At 55.1% G+C, this 20,979-nt stretch overlaps 7 protein-coding genes across 7 annotated transcripts; 4 read left to right on the top strand and 3 right to left on the bottom strand.

The window, feature by feature from the left end:
• Window positions 1-639: 639 nt before the first annotated feature.
• On the bottom strand, window positions 640-2,682 carry BGZ61DRAFT_468508 (trypsin-like cysteine/serine peptidase domain-containing protein). The gene is made up of 6 exons (XM_046247878.1): window positions 2,416-2,682; window positions 2,159-2,365; window positions 1,724-2,073; window positions 1,211-1,669; window positions 1,058-1,152; window positions 640-1,000 (listed from the first exon to the last, which is right to left on the bottom strand). Exons 2-6 carry the CDS (start codon window positions 2,284-2,286, stop codon window positions 848-850), a joined length of 1,185 nt encoding a protein of 394 aa, XP_046093857.1. The 5' UTR covers window positions 2,287-2,365; window positions 2,416-2,682; the 3' UTR covers window positions 640-847.
• A 122-nt stretch (window positions 2,683-2,804) lies between these two features.
• On the top strand, window positions 2,805-3,066 carry BGZ61DRAFT_468502 (uncharacterized protein). Its single transcript, XM_046247877.1, has one exon. The coding sequence runs from the start codon at window positions 2,834-2,836 to the stop codon at window positions 3,002-3,004; it is 171 nt and encodes a 56-aa protein (XP_046093856.1). The 5' UTR covers window positions 2,805-2,833; the 3' UTR covers window positions 3,005-3,066.
• Window positions 3,067-8,189: 5,123 nt separating this feature from the next.
• BGZ61DRAFT_216581 (uncharacterized protein) lies at window positions 8,190-9,212 on the bottom strand. Its single transcript, XM_046238057.1, has one exon. It carries the CDS (start codon window positions 9,019-9,021, stop codon window positions 8,467-8,469), a length of 555 nt encoding a protein of 184 aa, XP_046093855.1. The 5' UTR covers window positions 9,022-9,212; the 3' UTR covers window positions 8,190-8,466.
• Window positions 9,213-9,582: 370 nt separating this feature from the next.
• On the top strand, window positions 9,583-10,543 carry BGZ61DRAFT_216683 (uncharacterized protein). The gene is made up of 2 exons (XM_046238058.1): window positions 9,583-10,422; window positions 10,488-10,543. The coding sequence occupies exons 1-2, from the start codon at window positions 9,975-9,977 to the stop codon at window positions 10,502-10,504; spliced, it is 465 nt and encodes a 154-aa protein (XP_046093854.1). The 5' UTR covers window positions 9,583-9,974; the 3' UTR covers window positions 10,505-10,543.
• A 220-nt stretch (window positions 10,544-10,763) lies between these two features.
• BGZ61DRAFT_541819 (C2H2 finger domain protein) lies at window positions 10,764-13,227 on the top strand (the record flags this gene model as incomplete). The annotated part of the gene is made up of 5 exons (XM_046255095.1): window positions 10,764-11,104; window positions 11,174-11,420; window positions 11,468-11,790; window positions 11,847-12,223; window positions 12,275-13,227. The coding sequence occupies 5 exons, from the start codon at window positions 10,764-10,766 to the stop codon at window positions 13,225-13,227; spliced, it is 2,241 nt and encodes a 746-aa protein (XP_046093853.1).
• A 162-nt stretch (window positions 13,228-13,389) lies between these two features.
• On the bottom strand, window positions 13,390-17,640 carry BGZ61DRAFT_511129 (uncharacterized protein). Its single transcript, XM_046252102.1, has 5 exons — window positions 17,399-17,640; window positions 16,264-17,256; window positions 14,374-16,179; window positions 14,119-14,271; window positions 13,390-13,968 (listed from the first exon to the last, which is right to left on the bottom strand). Exons 1-5 carry the CDS (start codon window positions 17,447-17,449, stop codon window positions 13,867-13,869), a joined length of 3,105 nt encoding a protein of 1,034 aa, XP_046093852.1. The 5' UTR covers window positions 17,450-17,640; the 3' UTR covers window positions 13,390-13,866.
• Window positions 17,641-17,880: 240 nt separating this feature from the next.
• Window positions 17,881-19,027, top strand: BGZ61DRAFT_500805 (uncharacterized protein; the record flags this gene model as incomplete). Its single annotated transcript, XM_046251614.1, has 3 exons — window positions 17,881-17,937; window positions 18,177-18,928; window positions 18,976-19,027. The coding sequence occupies 3 exons, from the start codon at window positions 17,881-17,883 to the stop codon at window positions 19,025-19,027; spliced, it is 861 nt and encodes a 286-aa protein (XP_046093851.1).
• Window positions 19,028-20,979: the final 1,952 nt, after the last annotated feature.

Genomic DNA, 20,979 nt, shown 5'->3' with positions numbered 1-20,979 from the left:
TCAGTATGGTTGCCAACCACTACTGTCAGGGGTCTTTGTTGGCGCCTAGAACAATTTCCTATGTTGCAGTAGTATATTAGAGTGCTCACACCCAGCATATATCTTGATTTATTCTCTTTTACCATTCTAGCCTCGAGTTACAATGCCGGAGCAATATCTTGCGCAAGCTGTACGTTATTGCCGTTCATGAGCGAGTTACAATGCTGATATATCCCTAGCACTTCCACTTGCAAGCATTCCAAACAATAATCTTGCCGCTTTTTCCCATCATACTACCTTGGGACATTCAAAACCTGCTCGCGAACTATTCGAGTGACTCGCCGTTGCATCCGATCCACCTGTCAGTTCTCCCAGCAAGCGATCCTGTTCTACGTCTCCAACACAGGCCGGCAGCCATACACTGCCGAATCGGATACATCGTCGTGTCATTCTTCGTGATTATGGAAGGCCTATATACGAGGCGAGCTCCCGATTGGCCCTGCTTGCTGGTCTCGAGGGCTGCATCGAGGGACACGAGTGGGAGATGCAGACCCTACCTAACCGCCACCCCCCCTCCCCCCGGCAACCGCCACTGAATCGGGTCATCGATGCAGTCAACATCGCGATCGCACAACAACATCAATTATAATCTAAATAGAGCCTGAATTCAAATAACATGTCTTCATACTTCAATTAGTTATTTTCAATTTTTTCAGTCATCATAGCTCTCAACGTAGCAAAAGTTGAAGACTTCGTCTCATTTAACAATTCGCATATTAGAAACTGTTAATACAGCAGCCATCTCATTCAAAGTCCTAGAAAATATAGTCACGAGGCCGTCGCATCAGTGCTCACTCATCTTCCAGGCTCACCATTGGAGTCTGAGCCACTTGACCTCCTTTGCGAGTCCGACCACCTTGACCATGACGTCTTGGGCCTCCTTCTTGACCACGAATTTGGTGACTCCAACTCCTCTCATGTTCGCGTAAGCCTCGGGCTGCTTGCCGATGTAGATGAGGATCTGGAGCAAGACGTCAAAATCGTTGCCGTGGTGGTTGATAGCGATGGCCTGGTTTACCAGCTCCTTCTTGTCCTCGTTCTTATAAGTCCAGCGGCTATGAATGCCCACAACCTTTCCGTCGGAGGTGTCAATGACGGGACTGCCGGAGTGGCCTGGGATGAGCGTCAGCACAGTCCGATACTTGAAGCCTCGCCGCGATCTTATGCGCACCCTTCATCGTATCGGCCTCATGCTCTACCATCCGCCAGGGCTGAGTCGGGTCGAAGCGGATGGTGGACTGGCTCTGGACCAGCCGAGAGCCCTGTGCATGTTTGGGGAATTTGCCCGGATAGCCGTAGATGACCGCGTACGTGTTATCCGTAGCCGGCGTCGTCTTGTAGTCGAGAGGGTGGACGGTATCAAACTGCTGATAGAGGAGAATAAAGGCCAAATCGTTGGGCGCCGTGCCTTCGTCGTACCATGCTTGGTGGGCGGCGAAGTAGTGGCCGTCCCGGCGCTCAATGCAGCCAGCGGGACCGCCCACGCCTGCCAGGACAATCACTTCGATAGCAGGGCCCCCTTCGCCAACAAGGAGATGGCCGACTGTTGCGACCACCCGATCCTTAATCAAGATGCCTGTTCCAACGGAATAGTGACGTCCAGGGTATTTGACTAGGATCTTAACGACTCCTTCTCACAATGGTTAGACAAACGTGTGTGGATATTTGACAGCTTGGAACGTACCGGATGGGACTCGACCGTCCTTGATCTCCTGCTCGGCGACCGGAGTCATCGGGTTCTTATTGAGGATAGCCTCGGAGAAGTCGACACATAGCTTGAATAAGACAGCGCCATTCAGCGGCGAGAACATCTCGTCTCGGTTAATGACGTGCACGTCGCGGCTGGTCGAGGGGTCGCGGACGCCGTCCCGGGTGCTGTCGTTGGCGGCGACGCCGTGCTTGCAAAGCAGCAGCTCTGCCAGCAAGCCGGCCAAGCGTTGCAGGGGGTTCTCACCCTCCAAGCCCTCCTCTCCGAGCTCCTCCTTGTCGAGATACGCGCCGGCGATGCTAGCTAAGACTGAGGCTGGGCTATTCCTTCGGGATGCTGTCAGAGTCCCATAGCAACCCATGTGATGGGAGAGGTTTGGCTCCAAATCCGTCCCCCGGGCATTGCACTTACTCTTGTGCCGGGTCGCCTTGGAGCACGATGTTCTGGAGGAACTCCTTAGCCTTGTGCGGGTTCGCGAGGAATGCGTTGCTCAGGCAGGCTGCGGCGAAACAACCTGTACACCCACAATTTTGACGCATGGTGGCTGGGCAACTCCCAGGCGGGTGGGAATGGGCTGCAGAAGACGGGGCGGATTGTTTGGCGTGGAAGTGTGACGGTCTTTGACCTGGTGAGTGTCATGACGGTCGAGGACAGGCAAGAGAACCGACAATTGTTGAGGAGAAAAACGTCTGTTTATGTATGCCAGCCTGTCGCCCTGTGATGCCCTTTGACTGGCTCTCCATCGTTGTGGCTGGTCAGAGTCAGGTGCATGAGCTGCTGGTTGTTGCCCATGATAGGGCTGTTGTGTTGTTGCATTCGCCACGAGGCACAGTTGTTCCTGGAATTACGTCAGAGGGGCATCATGAAGGAGGGGCATCGAGAAGGAGGGGCATCGAGAAGGAGGGGCATCGAGAAGGAGGGGCATCAAGAAGGAGGGGCATCAAGAAGGAGGGGCATCAAGGGGGGCATTATGAAGGAGGACATCGGAGAGAAGGCTCGGTCGCATTCTCCGTCGACGGCGGGCGGCGGGCGGCGGGCGGCGGGCGGCTGGCGGCTGGCGGCTGGCGGCTCGCGTCGGGTTACGACATGACGGTCAAGATTTGGGATGCGGTGACGGAGCCGCTGCAGTACACGCTCGAGAGCCATAGCCGCCGGGTCACGTTCTCTGCCGACGGCCGCTGCAGCGTACGCTCGAGGGGCCGCCAGTACGGAGGACAACAGGTACGAAGGTACGAATTAGCGTGCATACTACGGTAGGTAGTAGACAGGTGTGCACAAGTACGTACCGCTCTGGAGTACTTGTAAAACGCAATGGAGCAATACCTGACAGGGCGGCAATTTCCCCATTTCCCCCAGGCCGCTGGCGCAGCGCGAGAGTCAAAACACTGCAAGCCGTCCGCCCGTCCACACCCCTCCGCGTTGCTCTGGTTATCCTCCCCCTCCGATGGACCATCCTCCCCCTCCCTGTCCGCTGTCGAACTCCCCTAGGTCCCACGCAAGTTTGGCGTGGGCGCGCAACCACCCAACTGTGTCTCGGATGCTGCACGCCTCCAAGCCTCTACGCTTCCACACCTCCACGCGCGAGTGTATGGAACTCGCACGGCTCCGCGAATCACACGGCCGGCCGGAGCGGACGAGGCATGCGGCCACACAGGCTGCGAGCTTCCCCGCAACCGGTAGCCAATGACGGTGGAGACCAGGCCCGCAATCGCCAACACCAGCCTCATCGCGATGGGTCCCCAGGGCTCGTTCTCTCGCGTTCGAGTTGCTAAAACGAGTCAAGTCCCAAAACCTGCCAGATGGCCTCTCTTGTCGCCCTCGCTCCAAAGGGTCTCCCTTCCTCAAACAGCGCCGGTGGGGTAATCGCTGACTGACAAATTCTGCAGAGCCCCGGATCCGATCTAGTTACATGGCTACCTTGTGCCGCACCGAATCCCAGAGGGGCCAAGCGCGTCCCCCGCCGCACTCTGTTGCGGCTCGTTGCGAGCCACATCTCGCATCGATCCAGCGATCACGACCTCGCCCCTTTGATGCTAAACCTCTCCGCGCTGGCGATGTCTTCGGGCTGATCATCCGACCATTTCCCAAAACGGGCATCATCCCAACCCTCACTCGTCGGTTACCTTCTGCTCCCTTCGACGACCCCTCCATCGCCTCTCCACCCCCTCCACCCGTAGCTGCCACCCCTCCGACTCGATGTGTAGCCGCTGCCACATTCTGAGAGTACGGTACCTCCGGAACCGCGCCTCGTGCCCCCAACATCGTTACATGCTCGGTACTAGTGCATGCTTCCGTACATTCTCCTCCCTCGATCCGCTCTACCTTGCCCTGAGCCACGACAATATCGCTCCACTCATTCCCGACTCGCACTCTCGCCATCTCTTCGCTCTTAATGTCCTTTGCATGATTCCCCGCCATCCCCTGAAGCGCACCCCTTAGTACAGGAGTTGTAGGCGGCTAATTGCAGGCAACAGCGCTGACACAGTGGGTGACCCCGCATTTACGAATGCGCTTCGCGGCCGCTGTACTTCTTATTACATCGCTTTAAAGGCAATTAGTGCGGCTTCCGTGGCACAATCCCTTGAAACATCTATCTTGGATGGCCGGGGCAACCTACCCCGCGCGTGATCTGGCAGCCCGCCGCTTTGTCTTGCACTTTCCACCCCCAACACCGTAGAGCCCTTCCGATTGACCTGGCGCAACTGCACATCCAATTACTCTGCAATTCTATTGGCCTCCCAAGCTATCGGCAAGTGCTTCAGGGACGAGGTGGTATGGAGATGCTGTGTAGGTATCTTGACTCCTGATGATTCTCCGAGTCGGATGTTCCTTCCTGGAGCCCAACGCAGCCGCGGACTGTATCAATGGGCCTTGAAAGTGGATTGTAACGGCATCCAAAGTCGATGCGGGGTTGGGAGGATATTTTATACAGCGGCTCACACAAGCTTTTCGAGCTCTCTTGTCATTGTTGTGGTGTCACTGTCTTTGTGTCACAACTAAGTCTTCTAGAATAATTCCTTAAGCGGAAACTGGCCTGCTATTTCCCCTGTGAGGCGCCAGTCTGGTGACCAACTCTTAGCGGAATACAGACAATCGCCACCATTAAGGCATCAAGAACGGTTACGTGCGGAGGTGAGGGTTTCGTAGACTGCTGTTCTGGAAACGAGCAGATATACAAGCAGTCTCTAGCTCGAGATACCTCCATCCTCCTGTCCATGTGCCATGCCGCCCATCTTGTACGGACCTAGCTGTCTCGTTCAATCGGATCAAGTGTCCAGGCAAATATGAAGCACCGCGCTACCGATGATCACCGCAGCACGACCAATTTTGGAGAAGGTCGATTTGTTGAACGAGATCTTGATGCGAATGGCACTGTTGCCGGCATGAAAGGCGAGCCCTAATTTCTCCATACGAGTCATGTTGCCCTTGGCCGTCTTCCAGAGGTCTGTTGTCACCTCGCTAGGCGGGGCGTTCTGGACGATGGAGACGATGTCGGTGTCCACCTTGCCGTTGGCGTGCTCGACCTTCAGGAGTAGGTCAAGGGTGATGATGCTTCGGGAAGTCAGGTCGTTGGCGCCGGCGACAATTGGGCGCTGGAGAGGCCTGAGAGGCGCGACTATGGCAGAGGTTGAGCTCTCGGCGTCTGCTCTGCACAGGACCTTGCTTGTGCCCATGACCTCCATCTCGGATCTCGGCCGAGTATGCATGCAGCTTCCTTCGGCATTGGCTTTTGGTGTGCCTGCCTAGCGGCCCCCCACTCTCCCGCACCTTGGACAGGAGCATGATGCCGTCCAGCGTCCGGCAACGCGACAGCTGCACATACAAGCTGTAATTGTCGTCCACGTCCCTCGCAGCTCCAGAGCTACGCGCTCGAGAGTTCTGCCCTGCACTTTGTAGTCTGTGCACGCTAACGCCGCCACGCACGGCAGGGCCCTTTCGGGCAACGTCAATTCTGCTGCCACGGTCGGGAAAGCAAGCATGTGGACTATTCTAGCCTCCCTGCCATCGACAAAGGTGCGGATTGGCAATCTCTACATTGCCCAGTATGGTATTTCTACGTAACGTCGGATGATAAGTGTCTTTGGATTTATCCTCAAGTTATGTACGATGATCACTGAACGGAGATGAGAGTACCAGATCAGCCAAGCGTCGCCCCTCTTGGCGGGGGGCATGTGGGGCCTGGTACGGAGGTGGAGGCTTACGGCACTCAAAGGGATAGAAGTTAAGACCCAAGAAGTCGTACCGCAAATCTGTTGGCCCTAAACTTCGTTTTGACGATGGGCACGGATTACACTCTTGCATCTGCTCCTCTGTTACCACGAAGCCTTCTGCTGGATTGCGCTAGGGTATGTGGGTCTCAGGTGCCTGCCTACAACTGCGGCCACTGGTTTGCTCGTGCGGGGGCGGAAACGACTTGTCCCGATCTGAGGCAGAAAGTCCCCAAGTTGGATGCCACACCTGGGGTTCTCGACGCGCGCATCCAAACATGGTCGGATTCACGCCAGCGTGAATCTCTCGCACGTGCTTGCCTTGGGCGCAGATTTCTTGGCCGCTCGTTTGCTCATGCGGGGGCGGGGCCAAACATCTCGCTTGAAACGGTCTGTGTCGACGGTTGGCGATACGCGCAGTTGGCGTGCCAAAGCACGCTGACCCTCCAGGAATGAGTGGCCCACGGCTTACCCGACGGCATGCAGGGCTACTTCAGATGGGTTAGCTTATCGATAAGAACTCCGCTCAATGGATCGCTTTGGCGACATGCGCGTCGTGGAACCCCTTTGACACACGGACATAAGTAACTGCCTTCTGCATCTACCCGTCGAACCTCCCAAACCGTCGAGGATGATTGTGCTTCATGATCCTTGGTTCACCTCGACAATTGGACATGCATTTGTCCCTTCCGTACCGGGCTTACATGCCAGTTCCACCCGCCATGACGCATGTCGCGTGTGCCGGTTTTCACTCTTCAGCAAGGCGACTGGCGTGGAAATATTGTCGGCAGGCATGTCGGCTTTTCAGCAATGCAGTGCTCCCCGGGTTTCATCATTTGAGTGCGGCCGTTAAACTTCTCCCATGCTCTGTTATAGGTATTAGCGTCCGGCGTTGTCGTAGGATTCAAGGGAATGCTGGATGGAGAGATGAGATCTCCGGGCTTGACTCACAGAGGTCACCACGGCAGAGGCAGCAGCAAAAGCAAGAGTCATCATGAAACAATCATGATAAAAGTCCAGCACAATGTGGGCACAATAGGCAGCCTCAACATCCCAATGACATTATTGTCCTTGTTGCCTCTCGTTACGTAGTCCTGTGCTAATACGGAGACATTGATTGGCAGATCAACAGCAACGAGAAAAAAGAAAAAAAACTCAGAGCTCCGAGGCTTGCGAGGGTCCCATGGGACAATGGCCACCATGAGGACAGGTGCTCCGAAAAGCTAGCTCCCTACACTGGCGTCTGGCTCTAATGTCGCGCTAGTAGATTCTGATGACGGCAGTGCCTGTTAGGGCGGGAGGGGCGGCCGGACAAAGGGAGGGGTTCAGAGGGAGAGAGGGGAAGTGATGAGGATTGATTGAGATGAGGGGAGTAGATGAAGATGAAATTGAACGCAGAGGCCATCAGATATCGTCATATGCCAATTACCAGCCGTGTGTCCTAACAGAGCGGCCAGGTGAGGCAAGGTCAGGCGGCTCGATCCAGAGCCGGGGAGTCCTGGTGAAGAAAATCGTGGGAATTTGCCCATCGAGGCCCGGGGGAGCCCCACTTCGGAACCGCAACAATTGCGGACGCAGATCACTGATCCGCAGCTAGGCTGTCTAGGGCCTGGATTGGCCAATTCGAATTCCACAATGTTCGCCACTTGTGCTCTTCGCCACTAGATTCCTCCAAGGGAGCCCGTGCCCGTGCCCGCCTCAGATGCCCCTCCGTTCTCCATCATGATCCATCCGCCTCCAGCTTCTGTGCTTGTCAATGTGCTTCGTGCCCCCATCCTCCGCCGTCCACGATGTTCGTGCTCTGTGCTTCTTCTGACCCGGTTAGCTCTAACCCTCAATCGTTCATTCGCCCGCTGAATCCCGGGGCTCCTCCGAGCTCCTCCATCAGTTCGTTTCGTTTCTTCTGCCTGACAGCACAGTGCCATTCGTGTCCCAACCCAAGGCACAACATTAGCCATGTCTCACCCTCCCGCCCCTATCCAGTCATCCAAACGAGACCGATTCTTCAACGACCAGAATGCTACGTCCCGATGCCTCAGTATAAGTGGTGAGTGACCCCACTACTGCCCGCCTGGCACATCCGTCTCGAGAAATGCAAAAAATAACAAGCAGCACGGAAATGCCATGGAGAGACACCGCCCTGCCTACCGGGCAAGGGGCAGAGAAGCCGCTTCATGATGGCTTTTCATGGTGCTGGCGATCCGCCAGCCACTTTGACGGTGGCCGTGGAGACCATCTGGTTCCCATCTTCGCACCCTGGTCAACACAGACGATAGCGTGCCGCCCGTAGTGACTGTCGGGCTTGGTGGCTTCACCGGGGCATCGTCCCTAGGGACGGGGGGGAAGAGGCTCATGGATCTCCAAGAACCACGCATGACACCTAATCACGTGGCACGTCCCGCTTCGGTGTTCGATGCTTCAGTGGACATTGAACAGCAGTTCACGCCAGCCCGTGCGCGTGCAAAGGGACCAGGCCTTTTTTCTATCCTCCGCCTGTCGATTCCCAAACGTTTATAAATAGTCAGGCTGCGTGGGTCTCTGAAGGACCATCGTCAGACGAGGACGTGTGGGTGCAAATCGGTCGCACGCGAGACGAGCCGCATGCTGAGCTTTCCGAGGCTCTTCAAAATCGCCGGCCGTTCGAAATTCTATACCCTGGTCCGAACGATGAAGCCAGTGGATCGGTCGAAGTGGAGTAGGTGTTACATGTAAACAACTGGAGTTACATCCTCCCAAGGCCGCGTGTCGGAGAGACAAAGGGGTGAACAGAGGGATGATTGCGCGACCTACGCAGTCAAAAGCGAGATGGGATTGGGGCGACGCTATCGGTCGGTCACGAGGCGACAGTGGCTGTTTTTCGGCTCCTGAAGACAGGCCCATAAAGAAAGATCCAATGGCTATTTTAGGACTCCCCTCGCAGTGGTTGTGTGTTGGCCAAGGCCGCAGTCTCCATAGAAACAGAACGCTTGATTGGCTGGGACACGCGGATCCTGGTGTGTCTGTTGGTGGAGCACATCCTCCCGATGAGAGGAGAGACAACAACGCCACACCTAAATGAAGCATCATTGGCTCCTACTTCGGGTGACATACAAGGGGGGGCCTGCAGCATTAAATCCGACCGTCCCTCCATCCTTGAGGGACAAAACCTCAGGCAAATCTCTCCTCCAACCTCAACACCCACTTAGCGACGAAGGACCTCAGCGCGCACCTGAAGCTGTTTCATGCTTGGCGAAATGGCCACACCCGGTGCAGACCCTGTCATACACGTTGATGTACAACCTCTTCTCCACGACTCTGTACGATATGAACATGAGCTAACCCTCAATCGAACACTCATGATTATGTAAGCCCAGCCAGCCATGCTTGTCCCGATGGCACCGCTTCCGAAGCCGGTGCTTGGTGGGTTGACGCCTCGTCGTCTCTCCCACACATCCCCCAACAGATCCCGATGCCATCCAGTTCAGTTCAGTTCAATTTCCTCCTCGGTTGCAGCCGCTTTATGACTCAGCAGCTACTGTATCTCCGTGCTCGAAACGTATCCGAACTTACGGCCGAGGACAAGGCTTCGTTCACGTTTGAATGGAGAGTCTACGAGCAAGATCATCGAGAATATAAGGAACAAGAAGCCAATTGTGAAAAGCTGAAAGGCTGGGTCACAGAGACGGTGGACTACGGCCTACGTCAGAGCTCTTGTCGAGCAAGGTGGGACCTGCGAACGTGGTATACCAACCTCAAGACCAGGGTCAGACATCGAACGAATGGGAATCGAATCGATAGATTCCAAGGCATGACCCAGGCAATCGGGTCGTCGAGACCAACCGACGCCATCGCACACATAGGCATAGGTCATCCAGACATTCCTAACAGGAGGTCTATCGGTGATGCACAAGCTTTGCCTCTTATCTCCCCCGTTTCGGCGTTTGTACCTGTCGGTGTTTGTCCAATGCAGGTTAAATTAGATCGAGTGATACAAGGGCGGTTGATTCAATTGGCCGTCGTTGTCGACTTTTGAATGATGGATGCCGCCCTCATGTCGGGGTGTGGTGGGCCCTCCTCGACGACGATCCCGAGTCGTTCGGGTCCGTGTGGGCCTGTTAATCCGGCTTCCCGGGGACTGGGATGTCGATCCCCATCATGCAGGCCAACCACTACAACCCAATTATTGCATCCAAAGGATAGGGTGTCGACAAATCCCACAATGTCGGGTCTGCATGATGGTTTATTCTTTCGGTCGACTGTGTTGTTTCTTCAGCCTGGCCGGGTCGTCATCCGAACCGGTGGATGGTCTAGGGGTGGTTCGCGTTCCGTTCGGTACAGCAGCCAACACCCAAGGCGTCGGTGGCGGCCTGAGAAATGGCAAGGCAGAAAGATACCAGCTTCCGGAAGCATGCAGAAGATATGCAGACGTTGTGAGGCAGAAACCTCGGACGGGCGGACAAGTGGTGTTGTGCTTTTGTAATTTCGACAGTCGGAGCGTCCCGTTCATGTCGTCGTCCGACCGCTTCAGAGATCAGACGGGATGGCAGGTTCAGGATCGGAGGAGATGTAGGAGGGAGAAGACGGGTTTTTGAGATGCACGGAGCGACCTATTTCTGTTTTCACGTTACTTCCTTAAACAATGAGTTCCTCACCCCCACCAATCAAGCGACACCGCCCGGGGCCCTGCCAGAACGCGAACACTGGATTCAGGCGCCTGCTTTTTCATGACCTTATTTACGGACCCCCGATGACGAGGCTTAGAGACCAGCACCTTCTTACCCACCCGCGCAGAGCACCACTCCGTTAACTGCTTCCTCAAGACGTCCACCATGACACGACGAGACGACCTTTTCGCTAACGCAGACGATTCGGATGCGTCGTATTCCCCTGAGGACGAATTCGACAGCGATGAGCTCTTCGACAGGAATGAAGCCGACGGCTCGGACGCGGAGACGGAGGCAACGGACGTCGAGGACCTGGGCTTGGATGGCGACACTGGGTGTATCGACGTCGATGTCGAAGACCAGATCCAGCTCTTCGGTGGCAATGTCCATCCACCTGGATATTATCGGCAAGCTATCGAAGAGTTCAACGATACCGCCTATGAAACCCAGGATTACAGTGACGGCAGCCTACTACTTCTAGACGCATGTGAGGAGCAGTGGCGCCAGTACGTAACCACCCATACGCCTTTCTTCTCTTCCCCTGTCGCTAATATTTACTCTCATTTTGCTTATAGGTACTGCAAGATTCTACGGCGCGACCCTCGGGAATGTTTGGAGTCCATCCCGAAGTCCAGCTCTCTGCGGTTGCTATACAACTTCTTTGACTGGAGGCTCAACCAAAAGGTCGGCAAGGATGGCAGGAAGATGCGAGGAACCAAAACGAGCAGCTCGTTGGGCACATACTGGAAAGTCTTTCGCCTCGTCTTTGAGAGAGCTATAGGGGACAAGCTCGACCCCAAGATGAATCGGCACATGCACAAGGTATGCTCTAGTCGCAGCGAAGGATTGACACGACGCTGACATTGTAGGTGCTTCGAGAACTCGCCAAAAAGCACGGTCTGAGCGACCAGAAACGAGTGAACAGGTGCATGACGATCGAGGACCTAAAGGAGCAGATCGAAACGACGATTAGCACTACAAAGAAATCTTTCAAACTGGGCGAGCTCCGTATTCTCGCCGTTCTCTTTCTCCTCCTGCTCGCTCCCGCGGGAGCTCGTCCCACATCTATCCTGCGTATGCGATTTGGAGACGTCCTACTTGCGTTGGCGAGAGACCCAGAGGACGGGCCGCATAACATTCTAATTCGGTTCACTCTGGCCTTCACGAAGACTTACCTCGGCCTCAAAGACGCGTAAGGACGCCTGGAACTCCCGTATTTAGCACATGCGGCGCTAACGTTGTATCCAGGAAAACCTTTACACTCCCCGAGACCTTGTACGACCCATCCTTGCTTCTTAGCCCTCATGCCTTCTTATTGGGGATTTTATTTCGCCATCTCGCTTTTCGAGCGTCTAGTCTCACATCACCGGAACAGCTAGCGAACCTCGATATCCATCCGGGGGAGCGGGAGCTACCTCTGCCGCTAAGGGACGATATAAAAGACAAATACATTTTCCGTCGAGCCGTCAAGACCCTTATCGGGTTTGACATCTCCGAGGACAAACCTATCACGTACCAGATGATGGCGCAGTGGATCAGAAGGATCGGTGAGATCTTGGGGCTAGAGTACCCTACTATCCCATACAACCTGCGCTATAATGCAGCCAACGAGTTTGATCGAAGCGGTGTGTCTGGTCTTTCCTGATTCAAATCGCTTTTGCTAACTAGGGATACAGCCGATATCAGCGAGTCACTACGGAACCTTGCGCTGGACCATGCAAACTCGGTCCCCTTTCAGAAGCACTACCTAGGACGCGAGGTCTGTGCAGATACATGGGGCATTCTCCGGGGACAAAAGCCACAGCAAGCCTTGATCAGACAGGCCTGCAGTGTCGGTCACTCGATAAGCAAGCGGCGGCCGACTGACCTTACAGTTGAGCAGGCAGCATCGGTGAACACTCATCCTCTGATCAAGCGATTGGAGCGAGGTCTTCGAGGGCTACGTCAAGGGTCGGAAAAATACAAAGAGGCCCGCCGCAAGGTGAGAAACGAGAAACAGAACCTAAAGAGGGCACTCAAGCAGCAGATCCGAGACGAATGGACTGCTGAGCAGGCGGTTGACGACATTGAGCGACAATTGCAAGGTATTGGATTCGCTAAGCAGGCGGCCGTGGACACGTCCTCTCGACCTCAGCGACCGGCTCAAAAGCGACTGGTGGAAGCACTCACCGCTCCCCTTAGCGACACGCTCGAAGGCCAGTTTCGGCGGAGAGACAACGCTATCAACGCGGTCAGTGCGTATTGCGTCGTCGAAGAAGGGCCAACCGTCCGCCGCACAAACACGTCGTCAGCTTACTCCAGCGGGCGTGCCGCCGTTGGCGAGCCTCCAGCCGAGAGCCCTCTATATGTGGCGCTGATGTCAGTCTTCGTCAAGACAAAGCAGGAGAGACCGAGAAGATGCTTCATATGTGTCGGCAAGGCACTCACCTTAGCGGGTGATGATGGAGCTGTCCGGGATCTCATCCACGAGTTCTACACTTCTGGTGACTTGACTAAGCACCTTCGACGCAAACACTTGTCGAATCTGCGGGACGGCGACAAGATCCAGTGCCATGTTTGCGACCTGTCACTTGACCACAAAATGCACCTCAAGAACCATGCTCTGCGAGTACACGGAACCGTGCCTTAACGCTTCACTTGAGGTCCTTGCTACTAGTGGAGGACATGACTGTGCACCTTGGTTGCCACTCAACAAGTGTATCATAGGCGGTCTTCGTTTTAGGTTTTAGTATAGACGGTTCAATATCCGACTTCATTATTCCTTCGGTTATCAGTACAGACTTATTTGAGCATCAGATTATTGCTTATTTTAGATGAGATGAGCTAGAATTAAAGCTGACGTTCCTTAAACTCGCGAGGCCAATTCCGTCCACTCACCTAAAGTTGCTAATGATTGTGTCGTGTATGGATGACCTGGGCCAAGCAGTCGTCGATGAAGAACGCACTTCCTCATCAGAGCCAGCACGTCTCCAGAACGCCTTGATGCTTCCAAGTATAGGCAAGATTGTTCATGCTGGTCAGCATATCGTGATGCTCCTCATACCCCATGTCAAGGAGTGGAAGATTTCGTGTCCGAGGCCGTCTTGGAGCAGCACCAGCAGGAACCAAGTCGCCATCCTATTACCTGAGATGTCACACGTTTGGCAATGCCTCGTCGGTTACGGCAGCATGCGCACATCTCCTCGTAATATCATATGTTTCGGCGTCGATTTGCCACCTAGAGAAACGATCCATCACTACTGCAGCGCATTCGATACGTCAGAACAGCTCAGCCGACATGTGCGATGCGCAACACGTGTAGCTTGGGCAGAGCGTCTTCCGATTCCTCATATTCAGTGGCCGTGAGCATCAATCCAGTTAGAATCGGAGGCTGTCACTAGGATCTAGTAGTTCCAGCATTCGAGAAACGTTGACTAATAAAAATTCTTCCATTTGTTTAGCATTGATTTGCCACTTCCGAGGGATATAAGCGAGGGCGGGGAGCAGGAGGTGGGCATGGTGGTCTCAGCAGCCGCGCCACCGCCTCGTGCCCGTTCTCGGCGGCCCACCAAAGCGGCGTCCCGCCACAATCCTTATCCTTCGCCTCGACGTCGGCGCCCTTGTCGAGCAGCAGCTTGACGACGGCCTCGTGCCCGTTCTCGGCGGCCCACCAAAGCGGCGTCCCGCCACAATCCTTATCCTTCGCCTCGACGTCGGCGCCCTTGTCGAGCAGCAGCTTGACGACGGCCTCGTGCCCGTTCTCGGCGGCCCGCCAAAGCGGCGTCCCGCCATGAACCTTATCCTTCGCCTCGACGTCGGCGCCCTTGTCGAGCAGCAGCTTGACGACGGCCTCGTGCCCTTTCTCGGCGGCCCACCAAAGCGGCGTCCGACCATAATCCTTGTCCTTCGCCTCGACGTCGGCGCCCTTTTCGAGAAGTAGCTTGACGGTGGCACGATGGCCACAGTACGACGCTACCATAAGATCCGTAAAATACTCGGTAGTCTCCATACCTGTAGTCTTCCAATAGATTCTAAACCATGCCGAGTAGCTCTTCGAATCCGGATCACAAATTCTCAGAGCGGAAGGTGCAAGGGCAGCGTCGTCGATGATACCGGCCTCGCGGAAGTGAGCGCCCCAAGTTTTGGCCGAGTAATCTAAGAAGGCGTGGCTATCGACGGAGTGGCCCGCTTCCACATTCGCATCTGTCGGAAGGCTAACGTCGGAGTTAAAGAAGTTCAGATAGCGCACGCAGAGCTCTGCAAGAACGGCGTGTGCGTGGCGGGTAGTGATGGAGTGATGCCAGTGTAGCTCTGACGGAACAGTTGTAGGCGATGCCAAATCTGCGAGGAGAAACTCGCGAGCAGTTTGATGAAGGAAATAAATCTTGCCATGATAGATTGAGACGAATAATCCACACCAAGATCTGAGACGCAACCCGAAGTCTTCTTCGTCCTCCAAGTCGAGGTCGTGCGTAGACTGTGATGTGGCGTCTATATTCACGGCAACGTTCATTTCCGAGAGTGTCAGCGGCCGACTCGCGGCTAAGATGATACTCAAGGCCTTCCGAACCATTGGATGTTCCTTAGCATTAGACTTGCTAAGAACTTGCTCATACGCCTCATTGATACTTGTCGGAAGTGTTGCAATGGTGGCCTCGACCCCCCTTTGTGTCTTTTTAAAGTCTTCTTTCTCTAAGTAGTCGAACACAAGGTATACCCAGAGATAGGTGCGGTGGGTAGTCCCCTGTAGTCTTTTCTCCAGATGGCTCTTGACGTCGGGTGAGAGGGTCTTCTTCTTCGACAGCTGATTGACCCGATGCGTAATGACGCGATTCACCTCCTTACTGATGGCTTCCAACTCTTCCTCTCCTGGTATACGGATATTTGGAAAAGCGCCCAACAGGCAGCGGAACTTGGACACGATCTGCTCATACGGACGGCTCGTTAGAAGATACTTCAACTTGCCATGTCCCAATTGGTCGCTGCGAAATTGGCTCTCCACATTCCGCATCAGGTCCTCAAAGTCTGATTCGGTACATTCGTCCAGGGCATCAAGGACCATGATTACAGGTCCTGCCTGGGGATCTTTTGTGGCGTTTCGTAGAACCTTCCAGAGAGATTCTGTCGAGTGAATCAGACCTTGCCCATCTTTACGGAATTCCTCCATGGCATGGTTAATCAGGGACGGCTTTTGAGAGAAGATTTGGTGGAGCAGAGCGCAAAGTGCCTGGCGGACCGTGTTCTGGTCCTGGTCCTTGAAGAAGAAGTAACAGATACTCGCCGATCGTGGCAAGACATGGTCGATCAGATGCTTGGCCAAGACTGACTTTCCACACCCAGGATCCGCTGAGACCAGCAGTGGTCCTGAGTCCTGTTTCAACCATTTCTGGAAATTGTCATGTTTGAGGAACCACTGGCAGGTACCTTCCACTCGGTCTTCCACTCGGCCTTTATACCACTCGTAGGCGGCACCGTTGCTGTCAGTTTTGAGGCGGAACAGCTGGTGACACTTCTCTTCCTTTTCGGTCAGCCTCTCCTTGGCGAGATCGTTGCGGGCTTGGTACTGTTCCTTGGCTAGATCTTTCTGGGCTTGGAGCTGCTCCTTTGCAATGTCCCGGTGCTCTTCCGCAACTTCATGGAGGCCTGTACACAGGATTAACATGTATTGATCGTATTATTCTAGGACCTTGGAATTACCGGATAGAATATCGCCAATCTTCTTCTCAGCCTCAACCTTGTTGGGGGGGATCCGATATAAAAGATCTTTCGCATAGGCAGCCGCCGCCATTGCTGCATATCCTTGCCACTCCTTGTTTTTGTGCGAGTCCGAGTAGTCGCATATACCGCGAATAACAAGACACGGAAAGTGATTCATCAGCCCTGCTGCTTCCATTTCAAAACACAGAACGTCCTTCTCCGTTACAAGCCTATCCCGAACGAAAGCGTCCTTCATCAACTGGTTTGCTGAAGCGATCAGGCCATAGTGAATTGCCGGATTATCCTCGTGTTCCGTCCGTTCGTGCCGCGGCACCAAATTCGACGGTTCATTAGCACAGAATGCTGCGCAGCCTCTCGAGTCGTGAGGGACCTCGGCTTTAAATAGCCTATCAGTACCTGGCTGCGGCCGCTCGTATCCCTGTCGTCGTAGCCTCGGGTTCTTCTCGAGAACGTCGTTGATGGCCGCTTGAAGCTGATGCCCCTTCCTCGTGTACTGGGCCTGGATTCCCGTCAACGCAGTTCGCAGAGTTGTCGGGGGCTGGTTCAAAAATCGCGTGTTGTGAAAGGCCTGGTCCTGGATCGTCTTGCCAAAGTCGTACTGGAATACCCCGCCCTCGCCGTCACGAGGTGCGCTGACCACAATGTCGCCCAGACGAATGTCGTGCTTCTCACTTGGTGCACCGCCGCCAATGCCGACCATTAAACCTATCCTGACATTGGGAAAGCTGTGCTGCATGTTCGTCGCTACACTGGCCGCGGAAGACGTTCCGTATTCACCATCGGGCAACACAGCGATGACGACGTTATGCTTCCCAAGTCTACCCAATGTGTAGTCGTTGGTATCGTTTGGTGACACAAACTCCGGTGCTTCGTGCTCCTCGTCGAGAAATTCTTGTGCGGCAACATACTCCGTCCTTATGGCGCAGATCCACCCGACGGTGTAGTCATCATTTACCTTTCGCTCAGGAGCGTCGGCTGCTGGTGTTCTCGCATCAAAAGCTAGCTTCCTCCTCGTTGTGGCACAAGTTGCAGCGCCTTGATCATCCACATATGTGAAATTTCGCTTCGGCATTCTCTATGGTGTAATCCTCGGAAGGGCGAACTCGAAATTGACGACTTTCTGGCAGTTGACCGTATTCGAGGGCGGAGTTCATTCTGGCCGCAACTTCGCATTGGAGTCAAATGGTCAGCACTGCACTTGGAACAGGAAAGGAATCTGGCGGGGGCAGCGGCCACGTCTTTCCAAGGTCCCTAGCGTCACGGCCAAGGCAGCAGCGCAGCTAACCCCTCTAATCGCGGGGCTTGGGGGAGTTGAGGATCGGCGCCAATGCTCGATGATTGAGTGAGCACCGAGAGGCACAAAGATTATGAAAAAGACACGAGAATATGGCCATTGCTCATCCGACAAAGCTGTTGGGCAGAGTTGGGCAGACGGAAAGTCGGGCAGGAATGCGTGATCAGTGATCCAGCGAAGCCACCCCTCCTCGACCGCCAGCGCGTACTTGCAGTTGAATGAGCACCTCTCACCCAATAGATATCGTCTCATGCGCCACGACACAGCAGAATCACGCGCGCTTCACCAATCATGCTTGACTGCTGGTTCGTGGACCAAGGGCCTTCGCCGCCGCGTATCGCGCCAAATGTGATCTGGTTGAACACCAGGTCGAGTGCTTGCGCCGTGTCATTTTTCTGAACGTATCGAGTCCAATCCATCGCAGACAGCAGCCTCTAGTCGCGTCAATTCAGGGACCCGCTTCTCGGCAGCCCGGAGATGGCTGGCAATTCTCAAGACGGAGGCGAAACCGGAATGCCGCCGTGTCGGGCATTCGCCACCCGTGCTCTCCGTCGCTGACCCGTCCAAGCTAACAATTCTGCTAACAGAGTCCCCCATCCATCCGGCTCCTCGAGCGTGAGAACGAGCACGGCGCCGACGCGTCGCGACACGACCACGACCAGCTCCTGTTGCTCTTGCCCGCGTCGTACCGCACAGAGTCCGGTGACTTGGCTGCTGCTGGTCGTCAAGTCACGCCCTGCGTCGAGAAGGAGCTCGACCTGCAGCGGCTGGCCAGCATTCACAGCTGGCTCTGGGTCGCGGGGCGGCTTATGCCGCCGCGTCCTCTGCACCACCAGCTCGTCCTCGGTCGGGAGATCGTCATCACGGAGCGTATGGATATGCATCTCGTCTGGACAACAGGCCGGATGTTCCTCAAGCCCATCCCGCGCTTCCTGCTTGAGCCTCAGTTCTGGACGAAATACTCTCGCGGAAGGGAGTGCGGCTGCTCCAGCGACAAGGACAACGCCCAAGGATGCACCCAGGAGCGCGGGCGAGACATTCGGCAACATGCGCTCGGCTTCCTGTTCTCCTACGCCGCGTTGATATCCCACGAGAGCGACTTCCGCATCGCCAAGGAGAATCGCTTGCTCCCGCCGGAAATATCGTGGCCTGGGTGGAGGATCTTTGTTGAGCAGCTGGATACGGAGTTCATCTGCCCGCACATCGACCCGCGGTTCCACCACGGCGAGTTGCGTCTGAACCGGCTAAGCAAGATCTACTGTCTCCGGCAGAACCTGCTGCGCGGGTGCTTGCCGCACTGGAACCGGTACAGCGACTTCGTTCACGACAAGTTCATCTTGTTGGCTAGCTCAGACGCAACTCGCCGTTATGCTCACCGCGATGCAGGTCGGGCTCGCCACCGCCCACGGATCTATCCCCACCAACAAACCAATTCTAATCTGAGGTAGGGAAGAGAGAAGGTTCGAGGCCGCCTGTCGTGGCTGTCGCTTCTTAATCCTGACCCCAACCCATGCTGGGACAGCATGAAGCCCGCCTGCCGTGACGCATTGCGCAACACTCCAGTGGCATCCGTGCCGTGGGACGGTCGGCACATTGCACCTCCCACCCTTGGCTTTAGAGCTCGTCGAGTGCTAGATAGCCTCCACTAGGAGATACTGCCCCGACGGACACTTGGGGTTCCGTATCGCTTGGATGGCGGCCTGGCTGTCGGTGAATATGGCGCACTTGCCGGGGGTGATGACTGTTGAATGTAGTATATGCATGCCGATACTAGTCCCTTGAGCTCTGCTGCGTATACTGTGAAGGTGGTGGCTGTGCCCATGTACTCTTTGGCCCCCGGTTGATTGCTGTAATAATTAGCAAGGGACTGCTTTCCATTAACAATGTAATCGTGGGCTGTTGTGCAACACTCCCAGAGCTGAAATTTCCTGAGCGGTGCGTACGTGGCGAGGCATGTACTGTAAGCGTCCCGCCTGACCTTACGCCAAAGAAGGCTTCTCGGCAGTCGGTTGGTGTTCCACAGCAGCAGGCCACCAACATCGAGAACAGGCCGTTGCGTCCTCCCTGCCCAGTGGCGAAGGTACTTGCCCCCACCACGCCAATGCCATGCCAAATCATCACCACATCGCTTACGCCAGAAGTGAAAACGGGATTCGCTATGCGGTAGAGCTATGCGGTAGACCAGCCACCCAAAAACATGCCCGCGCTTCATCTGGTCTGCTCTCGGTACTACACAGAGGTTCTATTGTCCTTCATAGCAGAGCATGCTCGATGGTAGTTCTACGATGGCGACCCGTTTGAGACCTCAGAGCCACATTTCCATTCGACTGGGCGGAGACAAGTGGCGATCTGAAGAAGATGCCAAACTTCTAGAACTAACGGGCAAATGCAAATCTTCGAAATGGCCATCTCTTTCGGCGAAGCTTCCAGGTAGAACTAAAGACAGCTGCCGCAGACGATACCGCTTCATCTCGAAAAAGATTCTCGACGACCCAAAAAAACAGGAAGTAGCAAGACAATATAAGAGGTACAGTCATTTAACGGTTCTGTAATGGTGATGCTCACAAAGGTACAGAGGCATAAGGCCCAGATGTGGGAGTTGATTGCAAAAGAGTTGGGCTTTCCATGGCACGATGTGGAGAGAATCTACGTGAAGATTGTGCAAGAGCGTCCTATGCTCCTCTACTATGAGGTCCAAAGGCAGGAAACGTCGATGGATGGAGGAAGCGCTGAGCTTAAGTGAGAGATCAATTGTAATAATAGTTAAACTCGTTGGGCGAGTTATTAGGCCGCGACGAGAGGTAAGGCTCTGAGCCTTGCTCGCCCCAACGCCGCAGAAACTCCTCTGGGTCCAAACCGATGCCGAAGAGGGGAGCGTTTTCTTCGACACTGGGCGGACGCTGCGAGAGGCCGCCCTGTAGTGACTGGTTCGCGGGTTCATCGTGAGAGGAGCAGAATCGGTCCAGGGCTGGGTTGAGAGGCGGGTTGACGAGGGGAGCAAGATTGGCCATACTGCTCAATGTGTCTGGATGGTCAACTCCTAGTTTGCTTTGCTTGTCTCCATCACCCGCACCCCCAATGGTAGCAAGACGTCGGTGTCGTCCAAGCGTATGCCAGGAACGTCTCCCTGTGTGGCATTGAATGGCTGGAGCCTGGTTGATTCGCGTGGTGACCGTCTTGTTCTGGCCGTACTTATCGTTGGAGTAGCTGGTCTGAACGCCTCCGATTCAGCGTCGTCGTGCGTCGGAATGGTTACTTCTAGGTCCGAGGGAGAAGGGGCTTGAGACTCCGAAGCCCTCCTCATCTCGGGTGACGACTTCTTGCTGATTTGCGGCGATGGGGTGGCCCCCTGTGGGGTCTGTCCAGTCACCTTCTGTTTTTTCCGCGCCG

The sequence above is a fragment of the Ilyonectria robusta genome (genome assembly GCF_021365365.1).
Source record: "Ilyonectria robusta strain PMI_751 chromosome Unknown BGZ61scaffold_75, whole genome shotgun sequence".
Taxonomy (NCBI): domain Eukaryota; kingdom Fungi; phylum Ascomycota; class Sordariomycetes; order Hypocreales; family Nectriaceae; genus Ilyonectria; species Ilyonectria robusta.
Note: the sequence above shows the minus strand (reverse complement) of the source record. Positions and strands in the feature narration are given on the sequence as shown.

Bases quoted from the DNA above. Each gene is read 5' to 3' on its own strand.
- BGZ61DRAFT_216581 (XM_046238057.1), bottom strand. From the start codon at position 9,021: ATGATGCTTCATTTAGGTGTGGCGTTGTTGTCTCTCCTCTCATCGGGA.
- BGZ61DRAFT_468502 (XM_046247877.1), top strand. From the start codon at position 2,834: ATGACGGTCAAGATTTGGGATGCGGTGACGGAGCCGCTGCAGTACACG.
- BGZ61DRAFT_216683 (XM_046238058.1), top strand. From the start codon at position 9,975: ATGCCGCCCTCATGTCGGGGTGTGGTGGGCCCTCCTCGACGACGATCC.
- BGZ61DRAFT_468508 (XM_046247878.1), bottom strand. From the start codon at position 2,286: ATGCGTCAAAATTGTGGGTGTACAGGTTGTTTCGCCGCAGCCTGCCTG. The intron at 1,153-1,210 runs GTGCGCATAAGA...CGCTCATCCCAG, and splicing joins TGAGGCCGATACGATGAAGG to GCCACTCCGGCAGTCCCGTC. The intron at 1,001-1,057 runs GTAAACCAGGCC...GTCTTGCTCCAG, and splicing joins ACGAGGACAAGAAGGAGCTG to ATCCTCATCTACATCGGCAA.
- BGZ61DRAFT_511129 (XM_046252102.1), bottom strand. From the start codon at position 17,449: ATGAACTCCGCCCTCGAATACGGTCAACTGCCAGAAAGTCGTCAATTT. The intron at 17,257-17,398 runs GTTCGCCCTTCC...GACGCTCCTGAG, and splicing joins CAGAAAGTCGTCAATTTCGA to CGAAAGGTAAATGATGACTA. The intron at 16,180-16,263 runs GTCCTAGAATAA...GACATTGCAAAG, and splicing joins TTCTATCCGGTAATTCCAAG to GAGCAGCTCCAAGCCCAGAA.